This window comes from Euprymna scolopes, chromosome 26 (genome assembly GCF_053919585.1).
Source record: "Euprymna scolopes isolate OS-2025 chromosome 26, ASM5391958v1, whole genome shotgun sequence".
NCBI classification, from domain to species: domain Eukaryota; kingdom Metazoa; phylum Mollusca; class Cephalopoda; order Sepiida; family Sepiolidae; genus Euprymna; species Euprymna scolopes.
This window is the reverse complement of record NC_136507.1, coordinates 69,349,858-69,370,197: the sequence shown is the minus strand read 5'-3', so window position 1 is coordinate 69,370,197 and position 20,340 is coordinate 69,349,858. Positions and strand designations below refer to the sequence as shown.

The 20,340-nt window shown below is 31.5% G+C and overlaps 1 protein-coding gene across 3 annotated transcripts in view; it reads left to right on the top strand.

The window, feature by feature from the left end:
* LOC145248143 (hyccin-like) overlaps positions 1–20,340 on the top strand; it is a 710,814-nt gene that overhangs the window by 107,371 nt on the left and 583,103 nt on the right. For all 3 annotated transcript variants that reach the window (XM_080109963.1, XM_080109964.1, XM_080109962.1), the window contains exon 4: positions 275–409. In XM_080109963.1, the coding sequence (XP_079966089.1) occupies positions 275–409 (135 nt within the window). The remainder of the gene's footprint in view (positions 1–274; positions 410–20,340) is intronic.

The window sequence follows — 20,340 nt, the reverse complement described above, 5'->3', positions numbered from 1 at the left end:
ACTGATTAGTTTTTCCTTTATTTCTGGAATCACTCAACGTGCATAACCAGTATTTTGTTTAAATTCCGATTTTCAAAAGGAATATAATCTTAAGTAAACACTAAAATATCCCTTTTTTTTTTTTTTTTTTTTTTTTTTTTTTTTTTTTACAAAAAACATATTTTATTAAAATCTTTTTTTGGACATATTAATGTTATATTTTATTTAAAAAAATGTCAGTACTAGTTCTAAAATTTATTTTCACTAAGTTTGTATCCAATTGTTTTCTTTGCAGATTCTTGATCCAATATGCCACCAGCTATTTGAATTTTTCCGTTCAAAAGAGCTTGAGTTGCAACGTTTCACCTTTGAATTCATCCCGACGCTAACATGGTTGTACTTGTCAATGGTGACTGGAACAGAGAAAAAGGTATGTGAAGTGTGTTTTTTTTTTTTTTTTTTTTTTTTACAAAGGAGTCACCACTTATCAAGGCCAGAGGCCAATCGAGGATAAAGGTTAATAAGTGGTCAATGGGACAATGTCGTAGTAATCGTTAGTGGTGGAAATTTGGTAAATTGGATTACTTAAGAGGAACGGTTCATCAAAAACTTGTTTACATTGGACTTAAAGACCATATTATAGTCAGCCGAAAAGCAGGCAAATTGAAAAGAGTTCCACAGGTATGCAGTTCTAAGAAAGAAGCTTTATTCATGGAATCTACGTTTAGGTTTAAGCACAGATAAAGAGTGGGGGGGGGGGAATTATTGATAGTAGTTTCAGCTAAACAAGTGTTTTCAATATATATATATATATATATATATATATATATATATGAAAAAAAACTTTTACTGATTGTGATTATAATTAATCATCATTTTTTGATTATCAAAATAAGCCCAGCCATATCTTTATTTCATTTTGCTAGTTTTGTATAGTCGGTTCTTTCTGTAACGATTTATCTGTTTATTGCTGTCACGTATATATAATCATGTCTGTTGCACTTCTACAAAAATGCATGTTGCTAATAAATACACATCCCACCAGAGCACAGGATAAAGATCAAAGAGACAAAAAAATGAAACAAATGTACGGAACTTATCAGAAAACTGAAAGGAATATGAAACATGAAGAACGTCAATATAATACCAATAATTGTAGGAGCACTAGGAACAGTTCAAAAAATAAACTGGAAAAATGCTAGGAGAAATTGGAATCAAGGGGAAGACTGAGACTATACACAGCAGATGATAATGATGAAAACGGCTGAAATCTTAATAAAACCCTTGAATGTGGAAACCATATAAATTATGAACACTAACAAGTCACTCGGTAACTGCAACAGAAGTAAAACTGATGTATAGTCGGTTCTCTCTATAACGATTTATCTGTTTATCGTTATCACGTATATATAATCATGTCCGTTGCACTTCTACAAAGATGCATGTTGCTAATAAATATATACACTCTGGCTTGTTCCAGCTATTTTGACAATCAAATATGGACATGTTTTCATAATAAAACTGTATTTATTTATTTATTATTTTGCCTGTCAATGGTCATACAACGTGTCAAGCAAGGGTGGTGAAAGGTGGAGATTGAGGTTAATGAGCTAACGACGAAAAAATTGTGCGCATCTCTCTGTCTCACTCTCTTTTGTGTCCATCGAACCTCTTGTTTTTATTGACAAATGCTTCCTTTGTTCCATCAGAGGTCAATATGTGTGTACAAAGTCCAACTTGGTATTTTCTTTGTTCTCTGCCTACCTTGAATTTGTGTATGTGTACGATCTCAAAATTCTTTTGCCCAACACTAGTGAACATACATCCTTCAGATGCAAGGCAGGAATAACATCAAAAATAATCCCATCCATGCAATTCTAACCATCTAGGTAATATTTTCTATATTTGAAAAAGTAAGTGCCGCATTGAATTCTGAGACCAAGCTTTTTGGAAAAAGTAATTTTCCTAGATAGGTTCCAGATAAGCCCTCACAAATGGAAACCATCTAGATGTTATCTTCAGGAAATGTCTTGAGAGGTCAACCTCTAGGCGGCTGAATAGGGACTACTAGGCAAAAATCAGCCACGGTTGAAAGGATTCAGAAGATAGAAAACAGAGACGGTTATAGCCAGTCATCCAGAAAAGGAGTAAGAGTGTGAGTTGAAGCTGAACGTTTGATACAGAGGTAGTTGATTTTCTTGAAAGTTGTGTAGAAGTTAAGCCAGGCCTTTCCAAACAAGTTGGATCCTTTGGGGGCTCTTGGCTGAAGGACTGTGTCAGAGGGACTTGCATGTTTTGATCTGGTCAAGCAAAACTATTATTCTGTAAATATGCCATTCAACCTTGGGAAGGCGAGTATCATTTGTAATATCCAAGGAATAAACATTATTTGTTTATAAATTGTGTTCATGTTTTTCTTTGTTTTGTTTTGGAGGAAGAATTCTTTTGTTGTAGGGCTGATTAGCTCGAACAACAACCTTCAACCAGCATAAGTAAGGTGATCATGGTGGGTGCAGTGAACAGACAAGGGCATATTCATATCGGTAATGGCATGTACAGCATACTCATGTTGACACACCGGTTCTCATTAGACTACTGAAATTAAGGTTAAGCAACGTCAAGCCTGGTCATTACCAGATGGGTAACCATTTGGGAATACCAGGCTCTGTATGTAGGAGGATGTCAACACCTCCCTGCAAAGAACTGTAAGACCTAATGTTGTTATCTTCCCTGATGTGATATACAGAAGACTGGGAACTGTTTGTGAATTTGATGTCCCCAGGAAACTTCCTCTTTTGGAGGAAGCCGGTTCAACCCGCTTAGGATAAGTACCACTTTGGTTGGGTAATAGCATTGGTTAACAATCAGTTCTGAATGACAGTCTTCTGGAGGTTGAATGTTCAATTCTTACAGTTCCAAGTAATCCAAAAACAAAATAACATTTTTAAATATGCTAATCCTATGAATTTATGATTTTATTTATATAACTTCTCCACTTGCTGTTTCTCTTTATTTCTTTTTAATGCTTTGATCAATATAGGTCAGGTGGATTATCAACTTGGATTTATATAATCTTTATTAATCTGATTGAGATCACGTGGACATGGTGTTAAATGTTTAATGGATGATATATGATGGTTGATCTAAAATAATGTCAGATGAACAAGTAAAAAAAGGCAAAAATAGAATTAATTTCATAGCAAATGGTGGCTTTGTAGAGATATAGGATACTACCAGATGTGAACATTTTTTCTCGCATAATAGAGGGAGCCCACTTTCTTTGCAGCAGGCTCGTCAATGCCTTGTATGTATTTGTTCCAATTCATATTGTCTGTGAATTTTAGGCCAAGCAATTTGAATGAAGGATTCTCAGGAAAAATGCTATTAGCTATGACAATTGGTGTTTGAAAAGTTCCTTGTAGTTGTTAAAGGAAAGCAGCTTTGTCTTAGTAGTATTAAATGCTACTATCAATTAATGATTGATGATGTATGATATTTGATTTAAAATAATGTGAGGTGTAGAAAAAAAAATGAAATTAATTTCATAGCAAATGGTGACTTTGTAGAGATATTAGATACTGACAGACTGAGAAGGTTTCTAGCATGGTAATGGGAGCACATCTTCTTTGCAACAAGGTGGCAATATCTTGTATGTATTTGTTCCACTTCATGTTGCTTGTGAATGTTAGTCTGACAGGCTTGAATAATGGACGTTCAAGCAAAGTGTTCAGTGGTTCAAAAGGTGGTAATTTATAGGAACCACGGTTTAGAAAAAAAATGGCCGTTGAGTTTAAGTTTTACATAAAAACTAAAACTGAATGAAATCCTTACTTGATATATAAATTATAAAGATAATTGTTTGTAAGGAAAGTTTGCTTTGCTCAAAAAAAAAAAAAGAGTTTTTCTCTTTTTTTGTATCGAACAATGAAATCCATCTTTTGAACATGTCCATCTCCAACCATCAACTGACTGCGAATAGAGTTTACACCGCCAAGAATTGGCTATTAACCAATGCTTAGCAATCCATTGGATCATTTCAAAATTGTCAGACAGCTTTTTAACGTTGCAGTATTGTATTTTCTTCAGTCTGCATGAAATCATCATAAACATCATCATAAACATCATCATAAACATCACCATAAACATCATCATAAACATCATTTACAAGACTTATTATTATTCAAACAGTTTCTTTCTAGGCCGCTGTGCCTACACATTACCGAAAAGGTTTCTTATAGTTAAATAAAAGGAGTTTAGTCTTAGTAGTAAAAAAAAAAAAAAAAAAATTCACAACTTTTTGCAAGAGGCCATGCAATAATAATGCTCTCAGCCAGACTGCAGATGCTGGCACCATGGCTAACATGTCTTCCAATCGAATGCTTAAGCGGCTACCATTCTCTCTTTTTCTCACACATTACGGTCTATTTTGGTCATTCACCTGAAACTCTCTCGTCTCTGAAAATGAGTTATGTTCATAGTTTTAAAAATACTTGCCTTCTTGTTTTTTTTAGCATCTGAATAGAAATCCACAAAAACACACAGAGTTATAATCATCAACATTGCTGTTTTTACATATCATGACTCTTCAGTAAGTCTAGACATGGCAAGTGTTAAACAGCAGTCAGATACAGTAGAACCCCAGGATACGGTGGCCCTAAGATATGTTTTTTTCAAGTTACAATGTAGAATACAATGTTTTTCCGGACCCTGGTTATGGTATTTGCCCCATCTTATGGTGTTATTTATAATGTTAGGTGATTATAAACATATGTATTATATACTGTACTGTATTTTGTTATTAATTTTTAATATGTACTGCATAAAATTTTGCTTAGGCCCCGCCATATGACGATTTAACCTTACGGTCCCAACTCTGAAACGGATTAATGCCGTATCCTGGAGTTCTATTGTATCTTGCCTGTATGCTATCATGGTCACCATGAAATTATAATGTTTTTATATTTATTTAAATTATCAACTGTATACTGAGCTTTTGATTCTTTTTACAAAGAGTAATGCTTTACACTAAGTGACAACTGTTTTTGAGAGCTCAGCTCATGACTGGGAAAGAAATAGAATCATCCAAATACAGGTGTTTCATCATATTATGTCTTTTTTGTGTGACTATATATATAATATATATATATATAGCAAAACCCATCCCAGAACAAATAAAATGAATTCCTGGAGAGAATAGTTTTTCACCGCATCTATGTCCCTTATGAAGATCAAACTCAAAATATAATGATATCAATTTATTCAATTTTCATCACAATCCGTTATATGCAGGGCTTTATGTGAAACAGTTGCTTATCTTTTGGCGATTGTGTTTTTTTTTTTCACCAATCTTCTAAAGCTTATTGCTGAATGAAAAATGTCTTTTCAACCTTTTTTAATAATGAAACAATTGAATCATGCATGGTCCCCCATGAGTGCACAGTGAACGAGGCATAAAAAAAAATGACTAAGTTCAGCATTTGCCCCCTCCCGCCATTTAGCCCGAAAAGTCCCCAGGGAACGTCAAATCCTGGTGAAAATCAACAAACGGTGCAGTTTTACGCCTTAACATATGTAAATTTGAGTTCTACACCATACAAAATACAGAAATGACCAAGTCCATTATTTGCTCCCTCCCCATTTAGCCCCCAAAAGTCCTCAAGGCCTTAACATATTTAAGTTTGAGTTCAGCATCATGCAAAACTGACAATGTTTATGCATTTATGTCTAATACCTAGTGTTGAAATTCAACAAAAATCAGAGGTATCTCAATTTTCACAAAGGGCTTCCACCCCCTTTTTGCATAAAGTTATTTTTACTGCCAAGTTTTTTTGAGCATGTTTGCGTGTAATTACCTAAAGAAAGGTAGAATCTCATGTCTTGAGGAAAAGATGGTCTAGAAGTGTAAGCCATGTTTAGTTTCAGAACAGTTTCCGATGGTTCGTTGTTCTACACAAGTCTTGGAAGTTGACTGATTTGCAGTAAACGGTTCTCGAGTTGGAATCCACAGAGCAAAAGATTCTTCCCATGTTGGCACTAAGAAAACATATGCGAAATTGCTGCAGAAAGGTTTAATATTTATGGAGCAATTCTGGTTTCTGATTGGTTGGTAGCAGGACATGAATTAATTCGATTCGTCAGTTCCTAGCAGTTCTGTTTATAAATAGAATCTCCCGACTGTGAGGGATCATACTCCATTATAGTGCAAAAATATTGTAACAATATATATATATATATATATATATATATATATATATAGTCCAAAAATATTGTAACAATATATATATATATATATATATATAGTCCAAAAATATTGTAACAATATATATATATATATATATATATATATATAGTCCAAAAATATTGTAACAATATATATATATATATATATATATATAGTCCAAAAATATTGTAACAATATGTATATATATATAGTCCAAAAATATTGTAACAATATATATATATATATAGTGCAAAAATATTGTAACAAAATATATACAGTGCAAAAATATTGTAACAAAATATATACAGTGCAAAAATATTGTAACAAAATATATATAGTGCAAAAATATTGTAACAAAATATATATAGTGCAAAAATATTGTAACAAAATATATATAGTGCAAAAGTATTGTAACAAAATATATATAGGGCAAAAGTATTGTAACAAAATATATATAGGGCAAAAATATTGTAACAAAATATATATATAATGCAAAAATATTGTAACAAAATATATATATAGTGCAAAAATATTGCAACAATATATATATATAGCGCAAAAATATTGTAACAATTTATATATATAGTGCAAAAATATTGTAGCAATATATATATATATAGTGCAAAAATATTGTAATATATATATAGTGCAAAAATATTGTAACAATATATATATATATAGTGCAAACATATTGTAACTATATATATATATAGTGCAAACATATTGTTACAATATATATATAGTGCAAACATATTGTAACAATATATATATATATATATATATATATAGTGCAAACATATTGTAACAATGTATATATATAGTGCAAACATATTGTAACAATATATATATATAGTGCAAACATATTGTAACAATATATATAGCACAAAGATATTGTAACAATATATATATAGCACAAAAATATTGTAACAATATATATATATATATATATATATATATATATAGTGCAAAAATATTGTAACTATATATATATATAGTGCAAAAATATTGTAACTATATATAGTGCAAAATTATTGTAACTATATAGTGCAAAAATATTGTAACAATATATATATAGTCCAAAAATATTGTAATTATTGTAACAATATATATATATAGTCCAAAAATATTGTAATTATATATATATATATATATATATATATATATATATAATTACAATATTTTTGGACTATATATATATTATTACAATATTTTTGCACTATATGTCCTTAAGTTTACAATAGAATTAAATGATAAACAAATTCACTTTCTTGACGTCCTTATAGACTCATCTAACAATACTTTCGACACAGCTGTATACAAAAAACCAACTAGTACAAAATCCAGCCTCTTGAACTTTAAGAGTGAGTGCCCTCAGCATTATAAAATTGCCATAATCAAAAATCTTTTAAACCGTGCTAAGATGATTTCTTCTACGAAAAAAGCACTACTAATAGAAATTAAAAATATCAAACAGATTCTTATAAATAATTACTTTCCGAATTATATTGTTGATCAACAAATTGTTACAGTCCCCTAAAAACCTTAACAGCAATACTAGTCAATCTTCTAACACTAACCCTATAGACATATTTTATAAAAACCAAATGACACCAAATTTTAGAGTGGAAGAAAAAATAATTAAAAGCATCATACATAGATATACAGCACCTCTAGAGAACAATTCTAAGATTAGATTTATTTTATACTATAAGAAGTATCGAACCCAGAACCTCATCGTTAAAAATAACTCCTTGCTGGCGACAAAAATGTTGGAGCAAACTAATATTGTGTACAAATTTCAATGCCCCTTAGGAGAGTGTAACTCCGAAAATAAAAACGCATATATTGGACATACAAAAACAACATTGTCCCCGTCGATTAACGATGCATTTGAACAGTACTAGCTCAATATACCAGCATTTAACAAATCAACATAGCTGTCCCCCCTCTAATCTTAGAAAGGTCCTCGTGGACAACACAAGGATTTCGCAACAAGAAAATAATTGTAAAAAATTAAAAATACTTGAAGCACTATATATAAAAACCCAGCACCCATCTATAAATAGCATTAATTTTGAAAGTAGCAATAATGTGCTGAAATGTTTAGCATAACCAGTATACGACTGGTTTTACTAACATTGCGTTTTATCATCCTAATTTTTAATCGAGTTTTTTATCACTCGTAAATGTATATTTTAATCGATTTTTCATTGACTCTTTATCATTCGTAACTATATATTTCACTTCTATATATATATATATTTACAATATTTTTGCACTATATATATATAGTGCAAAAATATTGTAACAGATGAGATGAATTAGGATAGGGCTCTCATGTTTTATCAACTCTAGAAAATGAAAAGGTAATACTTGTGCTGTTTTGATGTTATATGAAGGCAAACATAAAAAATAACTATAGATAACATATAATGGAAAATGAAGAAGCTACAAGAGAAAATCACATTAAAAACACGATCAATCGTCTGATATTTTGACTAATTGATTTCCCAAACAGAACAGTTGTCACCACTTTTGTGTCTTCTTAAGATTAAAATCGAGATATAATACTATCTTCATTCCAACTATGATCAAAATCCATCAAAAGATTTTGATTCTATAATCTGTCTAAGCTTAAGGGGTCTAAAGAAGAAATTGAAATTCATGGAAATTTGCTTTATGGTGTTGGATGATTATTGTCAATAAAAATCTGAAAATTTTGAGTTTTCGGATGACAAAGATGTCCCTACATTCCTTTAAAATACTTTTAAAGAAACTGAAATTTCAGGAATAGTTATTAATTGATGTCTCATACCTATTGTTAAACTTTCACTAAAATTGGAGGTATCTGAATTTTGAAAATCTCCCCCTTTTGCATAAAACTAAATTAAATATAGTACACAGTACGATCCCTTATGCCTAGTGGCCATGTTCCAAAATTTATGATAATCGGTCTAGGTGTGAATAATTAGGTATAATAATTAGTCTAGGTGTGAATCCTCTACATACAAATCTATATAGACATATACACACACCTAAGGTTTTATAAATAGATGTTTACATATGTTTATGAGAATAAATAAAAATTGGCTAGCAGAATAAAATATCAATTTGTCAGATCATATAATACTATCTAGATTTTAAGTTGAGAATCAGATTGACTTCTCTTTAGATATTAGATTTTTTTTATTATTATTCCCTTTGAAATTTTAAAATTTACATAATTTCAGGCCCCCTGCAAAACAATTGCAATAAATACTCGTCTATCTGCAACAGCTGTCAACAATTTCCCTTACTCTCTATCTGTGCATAAAACTAAATGAAAATTCTATGAGCAAAATTTCTGTTCCCCTGTGGAACTTCTCAACTCACTATAACATGGTCATTTTCAAGTCTAATATAAATAAGTTCTTGTTGAGCCGTCTTCTTGAATAATTAAACCCTAACAAAGTTCCATCATTATTGATTAATATTGTCTCACCGGTCACGTGTCATTCGAGTGATTTCCAGAAATAAAAAAAAATTAAGACTCTGGTCAACGATAGTCTGGTTTGTGTTTGTGCCAGACATCTGTAAACAGCAAATACGTTTTATTTTATTTGTAATTTGCATATTGTTCTTTTCAGAAATAGAAAAAAAAAATAAGTATGTTAAAATGAGATCAGATGAATAGAGTTGCTCGTGTTGCTCACTTTTTGCCTAACACTACCATTACAGTAAACATGGCTTTTTAAAAGATACCTATAATTTGTATAAACAAGTTTCATGCGAAATGAATTTATACTAGCGCGACCTGTGGAAATTCCACAGGGAATTCATTCGTATGTAATATATTAATGTTGGAATTCTGTAGATGTTCAGCATAAATGGAAACGCTATTGATATTACTGTAGCTTTTTTTGTTAAAACTGCAAAGGTATTTATCTAAGCTAGCACGAACGCCTGGCAAAGCCCGGTCATGAAGTACATTTAAATATGATATTTTTATTCTTGCAGATTTCGTATATATTATTATAGAGTTAATGTTCTATCGATTTTTATATATTATAAAGTTGCGATTTCAAAAATAAACAAAATATATTCATATGACTTGGGTGCATTAGCTTGAATCAAAACCGAAATAAAAGCTTATCAAAAAAAAAAAAAATATATATATATATATATATATATATATATATATATATATATATATATATATATATATATAAAAAACTTGAGTTCCTTCAGCCATAATCGAAACTGAAACCAAAACTTATGAATTATTAAAAAAAATATATATATAGATTGCTGGAGTGTCATCGGTTATAATCGAAACCGAAACCAAAATTATGAAGAATTCTTGGTAAAATTATTTATGACAAGAAATGGAAGTACATAACAATTAAACAACCCGGATGTAAGCGTGGCCCAGAAAATAACACACACTATTGTATTAATACATAGATATTTTTCTTAGTTTGCCTGCTCCACCTATTCTCGTAAACTACTAGGACAATCTGGCTGAAATTTTGTAGGAACCTTTGTCATGATAAGATGCAGTAAACTAAGTATCATGGTATCTGTTCAATACACAGTTAGTGATTCATAGGAATTAGTCACCAAATTTACCCTCCCTTTTGATAATTTTAAGGTGTGTCAAACTAAGTATTATGGTATTTGTTTGATGGAAAGCTATGGGTTAATATGGATAAATCGTCACACTACCACATTTACTCTATAAGTCTTCTTCAAAACTACTGGGCCGATCTGACTGAAATTTTGAATGGACCTTTGTTATGATTTGGTGCAGCAAACTGAGTGTTATGATATCCGTCTGATGCACAGTTAAGGATTAATAGGGATCAGTATTTAATGTAAAAATGAGCACAAGTTTAACGATATTCAAGCATCGATTTGGCTTATAAAACAATCATTCTGTGTTAACGGAATATGACTTTTACCCGTTAACACGTTAACTGCCATGTCAATAATATATGTTGAGTTAGCAGTTCGAAAAGACGCTACATCAGCACTATTTGTTGATACCTTCTTTTCGTTACCGAGGCTGCCAACAATCATTGTAGACACCCTATGCTATTTCTATTCCACAAATACCCATTGCGCCAGTTGCATGTTATCTGTGATTCTGACGTCTGGTATAGATCTGGCAAAGATACTGCAATGAGATGCAATAATATGTGTATACTAGCAGTTCCACCCAGCTTTGCTCGGGCCCCATGTACTGTTCATTACTTTACGTGCCTATGTATATATTAAAAAGTGTGAATATGTACGGTAATGCCTTTCTATATAACAGGCTTCCTTAACTACCATAGAGAAAAGTTGGTAGAGACAGCAGGCGTCAATTTTTTTTTTTTTTTTTTTTTTTTTAACTTTGACCCCAATTTTGACCTGTTTTACATTTATTGTTTTGGGCTAAAATAGAATTATAAAGTTAGATCTCCGTACAAGTAATCTATATCTAAAATTTCAAGTGTTTAGACCCAAAATTGGTGGAGGAGTTTGGTAGAGTTTTCAAAGGTCAAATCGTTGAACTCTGACCTCTTAACAGCAAAATTTCTGGCTGAAAACCGATTAAAAAGATTTTTCCAAATCTCAATACCTTTTATGCCAAATTTCGAGTCTGTACACTGAAAATTGACAGTTATTTGATAGGAAAATATACACAGACACACAGACACTTTCACTTTTGTATATATATATATATATATATATATATTAGTCCTCACGCGAAAGAGCAGGACACAAAATGTTTTAAATAATAATAATAATAGAATAACAATAACTAAGACTTTCGCTAGCGAGGACTACTATTGACCGTAACCAGTTATACAGTCCTTTTGAAAATTTCATTTCTATTTTTCTCGTTATGTACTGAATATTTGTTAATGAAACCTATATGAAATATGTTCCTTATTAAATTTAAAGATTTTCTATTCTGAAAGAAGTTTTTAAAAAATTTAATCTAAAAAAGTTATTTTAAAGTTTTTGTTAAAAAAAACTTAAGATTTTCTCATTATTCAAACCTGTATTACAAAGAAGGAGTTGCAAAAAATGAGTTGTGTGAGGAGAAATACAAACTGAAATAGAGAGAAGTAGAGTTTTCAAATATAATCTTAAAAAGATAAGATTCAAGTTAGAAAAGCATTTCATCCAAGGCATGAAAATTGTTAAATAAAATGTTTTTACTATAGGCTTTAAAAATAAAGGTACAAGATTCCATTTGAAATTTATTTATCTTCAAAGTGCACTTTTATAAATTTTACAAAGTAAGGTATAAAAATTTAATTTAAATTGAATAAAAAAATTATCTTGGATTTATTTTATGTAATGTACAATTTGTTGCAATTTAAAAACATTATCTTTCATCTAGCAATTAATGATATAGATATAAAATTTTCAATGATTTTTTTTTTTTTAAGTGGAACAGAATGTACATTACATGAAATAAATCCAAGGTAATTTTTTGATTCAATTTAAATTAAATTTTTATACCTTACTTTGTAAAATTTATAAACGTGCACTTTGAAGATAAATGAATTTCAAATTGAATCTTGTACCTTTATTTTTAAAGCCTATAGTAAAAACATTTTATTTAACAATTTTCATGCCTTGGATGAAATGCTTTTCTAACTTGTGTGTATGTATGTATATATATATATTATTATGTTTTTACTATAATAATTAAATACCTACACACTAGTGTTTCATCTTTTCGGGTATCTTCAGTGCAGGGTGTCACGATTAACACAAGTCGAACGATTCGAACTCGGCAACACGAGACATCTCTGGCTTGATTAGCAAAGACCGTTTATTGAATTTAAACATTTTAATTTTTTTTTTAAATGTTCTTTACGTCAGTCAGACTGATCTAATCATTATACGATGATCTATGCATATATATATATATATATATATATATATATATATATATATCCCCCAAACCTCTGGCTTTGATGGAGGGGAGACTAAAACTTGCTGCTATGGTTTCAAATGATCTGAAATAACCGCAAGAGGAGACTTGATTCCAAATATTTCTCATATGTTATATCGCCCCTCTTTAGGAAATAGGGTACGATTATGAATATCTCCAATATCAAGTAATCTTTTTATACACTGTGAAATTTACTTTATGTATGAAAACCAAAGAGGGGAGATATAACATATGCGAAATATTTGGAATCAAGTTTCCCTTTGCTGTTATTTCAGATCATTTGAAACCATAGCAACAAGTTTTAGTCTCCCTCCATCATGGCCAGAGGTTTTAGGGAAATATCAGATATTTTGTAATTCATATGCAAAACTAGGCAAACAAATAACTATGATTGAAATATTCGTAAAGATGCAGTATCTTTCCATCCACAAACAATCCTTTAAAATTATCGCTATTATAGGTTTTCAAGAGTGCTGAAAATGAAAACAACAGTTAAAGTCCCAAGAAACGAATAATTTCAATGACATGAATAAATTATAGTTTTAAAACGTGTGGGATCATTTTTCTATATTAATTTAACGTAAAATAAACACCCACTTAATAACCAAGATGGCCATAAAGTGGGTTTTAAATTAATATAGAAAAGTGATCCCCCATTTGTTTCAACAATAATGTGTGACCTTAAGGGCAAATGTCACATAGCCCACTACACAATTCAGGTCATTAGCTTTCCAACGAACTTTCATTTTTTAAATTCTGATCAACAGTCGCCAAGATTTCGAACTTATAAAATTGGCAAAAAAAGTGGTATATATATATGTGAATATATCTAGACTCGTAGTCAAATTGAATATTGAAACGCTTATATCTTTGGTTCGGGACGAAACTACATGAAAAATTTGCAGCTTTTTAAAGATTATAATGCTATTCTATGTTTAAAATTTTATGACAATTGGGAAAAAAGAACCTATATTTTCAAACCAATAAAATATACCCAAATTTGCCTATATTTGTATAGTGTGCTGGCAGACCAGCTTTAGTTTTGCTGCTTCTGTTGTCTCCTCTCTGGTCTTGCCAGGCCACTAATATATAACAAATAAATGTTTTTGCTTCTGATATGTTAAGGCAGAATATATTTATTGATTGACATAATAATTAAATTAATGATTTTGCGCTCTGAAACCGGTGCATGTCAACGTACTTAAAGAAATAAATTGTAAGATGATCAACATCTTGAAATTTGAAATATAGATATTTGTCATTTATTTGTTATATACTCTGTAATTACATTGAGCTAAAGTAAGGGAGTTGTATAAATAAAAGGTGAAATATAATTGAAAAAATATATTTCCACACACACACACATATATATATATATATATATATATATATATATTGTTTGGTCCAGCACACACTTTAAAACCATTAAAACACTTAAATCTAACAAAGATATTTATATTTGTAGACCTGACAAAGGTGCTGGTGTGGTTATCTTGGACCGAGCGGAGAAAATGTCTATTATTTTAAATGATCCTGATAAATTCCTTTGTATTCGTCCTGCCGATATTCATGATAGTACCTATAAAAAATGAAGTCAAAATCCAGAAACGCCTTTTATACCTCTACAAAAAAGATTATTTTACGAAAGATATATATGAAAAAATGAGGCCTTCTGGCTCTCTGAGACCTAGACTGTATGACCTTCCTAAAATCCACAAAGAAGTTATTCTGTTTATTTTGTCTATGGCAGGGTCTGCCCAGCACTCCTTAGCCCAATAGCTTCTAACCATTATAGAACCGGTTCAGGCTCTATACACTAAGCATTGTATTAGTGACTCATTTAGATAAGTTGATTACTTACACGAATTGCAACCCGGTGTTGAGAACAGCTTTATGTGTTCTTTTGAGGTATATTATTTACCAATATTCCACTACAAGAGACTATAGATATTTGTGCTGACTCCCTTTACAGCAGTGATCTAACCCCACCCACCCTTCCCTAGAGATATATTTGTTGAACTCCTATTCATCTGTACTAAAGCTGTAGAATTCAGCTTTGACAACATCATGAATAGTCAGATTGATGGGGTTCAGATGGGAAGTCCCCTGGGCCCGGCATTAGCCGACATTTTTGTTGGATATTATGAGTCTGCACTATTTAACAGTATATCGAAACCATCGATATACTTTAAATACGTCAACGACACCTTTGCAGCTTTTGTGTCAGAAAACGAGGCATTAGCTTTCTTCGATAAACTTAATTCCCTCCATAAATCATTAACATTTACTATGGAGGATGAGAATCACGGTTGCTTGCCCTTTCTTGATGTTTTAATTGAATGTGGTAAGAACTCTTTTCCTACGACTGTTTATCGTAAGTCGACATTTACAGGCCTCTACACAAATTGGCGTTCATTCGTCCCCACTTCAAGAAAAATAGGGCTCATTCAGACATTAATGTATAGAGCCCTTAGAATCTGTTCTTCTAGTAAACTGGATTGTGAATTAAACAAGATTAAATAAATTTTTATTCACAATGGTTATCCGGAGAAATTGGTTGATAATATTATTTATAATAAAGTTAAAGCTCACAATTCTCCTACAGTTTTTGGTCCCTCCAAGTGTCCTGTTTATTTAAAAATCCCTTGGATTGGTGACCCTGGTCAGTGTTTGGGTAGACTTGTTATCAAGTCTGTATTAAATTGTTTCCCATCTGTTGCTCTTCGATTGGTTTATTGTGTTAAGTCTGCATTTCCTTCAGTTGTGAAGGATAGTTTACCCTACATCACAAATAATAATGTGATTTATCAATTCAACTGTCAGTGTGCTGCTGTCTATGTAGGTCGAACCCGTTTAAATTTGCAGACAAGAATAAACCAACATGTTCCAGCAAGCATCAGGCTAGGTAAGCCTCGTCACCCCTTGTTCACCTTGGAATCTGCTATTGGTCAGCACCTCGCTGAAAATCCAGCGTGTGCCAATGCATATAAAATGGACTGGTTTAGGATTTTACACTGGGCTGACTCTTCGAATCACCTGAGGATTCTGTAGTCAGTCTCTATCCTCTCACGCAGGCCCTCTCTCTGTCGAAAGAAGGAATTCGTAAAATCTTTGGACTTATTTGGAGATATATTTTAAATTTTAACTTCCCCACAGATCCCATTTTGTACATATATTTTATACAATTGTATATATTTTACAACGTATAATTTACTCGTAATTATTTTTTTTTTTTTTTACTCGTAATCCTATTCGCCCTTCATTTAATTTTATATATATATATATAATTTTTTTTTTCATTTCATCCATTCGTTATAATTTTATAAGTAATCCCCACTTAAGTCTTTGCTCTTGCGTGACATTTGTTTTACACTTGATAGAAATTCAACGATTGACTCCTGATGAGCTTGTTGATGAAACCATTCTTCCCGACCTTATTTAAAGTGATATATATATATATATATATATACTATTGAATAAAAAGAACATTGTGTGTGGTAATTCGTTCCTTATGGACTCGAAAACGGCTGGGCCTATTTTTATGAAATTTCATATGAAGGTACTTTATGTATCTGGCAGTGTTATTAGATAGGTTTCATATCGGAATGCCTTTGATAAGTATCGATAATTGAAAAAAAAAATCCGATGGAACAAGGAATAGGCGATTTTGACCGAAGTCAACACCTTACACAGCTTGACATCACAATTGCATTTAAGAAGTTGAAAGCCCCGACATATAAAATCAACAGTAGATTCTATAGGGAGAAGGGGGATCGACTGGTCTCTGAATTCATGATGATGACGTGAGCATAGGTCGAAGCTCCTTTCCCTAACAAGAAAAAACAAGACAAAAAAACATCAGCAAATAGCAAGGACTCTGGAACAATTACAAACATTTAAAATGATAATTTTTATTTAACCAGAAAAGGTTCATTTTTGTGTGTGATGTATGTGCAAGTCATAGTCCTTCTTGAATGTGTGATATCTCCCCATGTGCGTAGAATTAAAAAGATTGGAGTTCATTAGTATTGTGGTGAGATGCGTATTTTAATAAGACGAAAGTTCATGAACATCATTCTAGTGAAAAAAGAATGTTGTATAATTGTAAATGTATTGCTGGAAGTTTTTAGTGACTGGAGAAATCCTCCAAGACTGAGGAAGCTATTAATGGTAGCGTAATTTTATGAAGAAAACCCTGCAAATGCGAAATGTTAGGTGGGAAAAAGTTTATGAGCATAAAATATTCATCCATTGTTGTTTGGGTAAACTTCATCAGCAAAGGATTGAGTAATTTATCCGTTTATGTTTTTTTTATTACACTTTTACTTGTGCCGATTTTTACGTAGGTAGGAGTTCACAGCGGCTATTCACTTGCGAGAAGCTTTCTGTGGATCACGAAATTGTTGCTGAGACTTTGGTATTCTTAGCGATGCTGTTTAACGTCGATTAGATGGAGTCCAGCATATGTTATTAACCACAGGCAGCGGCAATGGTGACTTGCGGAAATGCTGTCTGGACTGGTTTTGTTTTTGGCACGCTGGCGTTTTTATATCGAGTTCGTAGAACATTCCGACCTGTTTACTGTCTACACACGCGAGTAGACAAAAATATAATCCCATTGATTTGTGTGTAAAAGTGACGCATCACATTCACATCTTTTATGCGCTAAAGGAATATCGTGGCCGACCGGTGGTGATAGAATCAAGTTGTTCCTGAAATGAATAAATTCCAGCCGTAAAGATTCTTCTGTTTACTTGACGAGCGACTTGATTTAGCTGGTCACCACTGTTCTTTAATATGACAGGGACGTATCTGAAATGAATGTTTCTGTTAAAAGCACAATCGCGACATGACACTTGACTTTTGCTTTAATAGAGATGAATGAAATAAAGAATTGAACCCAAAAGAAAAATCTCTAAAAGTGACTGATGATTGCAAGAAATAATGGATTCTTGAGAAAATAAAAATCCACAGAAACATTGGCAGAGATAAGTAGATCTGGGGAAAGTGGTGAAATATTGAACTCTTTCCGGGTAAAATCGCTACATATCTTAATATTGATGACAATCAGAATTGATCGATTTTTATCAATTGCTTCATAAGAAATCGATTGGCTTGTTGATCTTGAAAAAAATAATTCCCGAAGGACACAGAACAATTCTGTTATTTTCTCTTCCACTTTTCAGTAGATATTTGATGGCAGAGGGGTTCAAAGAGAAGGAGGTGAGAGTAAGAGTGAGAAAACGGGGAAAAGAAATGAGAAAAGAATAAGGGGCTTTCTTTCTTTTTCCTTTCTGTTAGATGAGTAACGTTATTTATTTTACTTACCCTCTTTTCAGGGGGGTGAGACACAAGGACAAGTCTGGGTTTGATGAAAGTTCTTCTGTGGAATGAACTGGACTCGAACTTGACAGACACAGGTTGTCAGACCATGTCATTAATTACTTAGCCAATGTTACACTTGCGTTATTTATATTTAGATGAAAAGCGCCATGTTGTTTCAGTAGAGGAACCGTTCAGTACGTTGGTTAAATATGCATGAATATAAAAAAACAAAATGAGGATACTCGTCCAAATACTGATAAGGAGTTACTAGCTTGAGTGATCCTGAGTGAGAGAAAGAAATGGTAAACATTTATGAGTATTGTGTAGCTAGTTTTAAAAAATAAGTTGACTGTATTTTTCCATATTTGGCATATATATTTATATATGTAATATATATATATATATATAAAAGGTTATTTCAAAGGTTTAATATATTTAAAATCAATTAACCAATGGTAATGTACATATATTAATGAGGATTTCAGCCATGTGAATTGACGCAAATATTAAAACAACATGATTTACATTTCGGTAATCGAGCATATATACAGCACTAGGGTGTGGTATTTACTGCCCGATGTTGTTTAAACAGAATGAAAATGTGTCAAGATACGTACAAACATTGTATTTTTTTTTTTTCAAACATATCTGATGAGGTGTAACTACGAAAACTTTTGAATAATATAAAATTAAAAATTGTCTGGTTGATGTCGAAACAATTGTAATATCCGAAAAAATGCAAATATGAAGTTATTCCTTCTTGTTTTTGGTTTTTGCGAGTGTGTGTATATATATATATATATATATATATATATATATATATATATATATATATATTTTTAATAATTATTATAGTAAATAATTATATAGTATTATTAAATATTGTTACGTGCATAAAAGTTATACTCATGGACGTGCATGTTTCTGGCTCTCAGCTATCATCAGCATGGATTAGGATCAAACTGATGACGTCAGCGTCTGCAGTTTACAAATGGCATTCTACAAATGAGCTACGATGATTCACCACTTGAACGCACAGCGTTTTATCATTTTTAAATTTAAGATTTATTGTTGTTATATATATATATATGGGCTCCTCCAGTCTTTGACAGACTATGAATATCCACGAGGGTGTGTGTGGAATTTTTATGGCAGGAGGTGCGCAATCTCCAACCACACCTCTCCTGAGTCGACATTGTTAAATACCAGTGGCAAGTGAAGTGTATATTCAGGACGACTGGAAAAAAATGCCGAGATAAGCAGAGAGCACATACAGTGTCTAGAATTCCCAATTGGTTACCCATCTGGTACTAATTAGGCTCAACGTTGCTTAACTTCGGTGATCGGACAAGAACCGATGTGTCAATGCGATTATACTGTGTGTATATATATATATATATATATATATATATATATATATATATACACACACACCTATAAATTTAGGTTTGTTGTGTATTGATATTCATATTAAAAACCCCTTTTTTCTGTTTATTTAAAAAATCAATACAACTTTGTTATATATGGTTCGTTGAATTGCATTCATCTGCAAAAGATCTAGCTAATTTGCATATTTTTTTAAACATTCATTTTAATTAATTCCCTATTAGCTTTTTCGTTTTTTTATAGGATAATCATCTATAGTTAACTATTACATGTAATTATATTCATGCAGATATTCTACGTGATTTATACTCACATAATATTTGCGTAAAAAGGTTATAGTAAACACAAACTTCTTTCTCTATATTTTTATGTATGCGTATGTATATTAGATCCATTGCTTTTTCCGCTTCTCACAAATTCTGTTTTCTCTATCGCTCCAAACACTTTCTCATAACTGAGGCTATTCTCTATCTCAACATATCTACTATCAAATCAC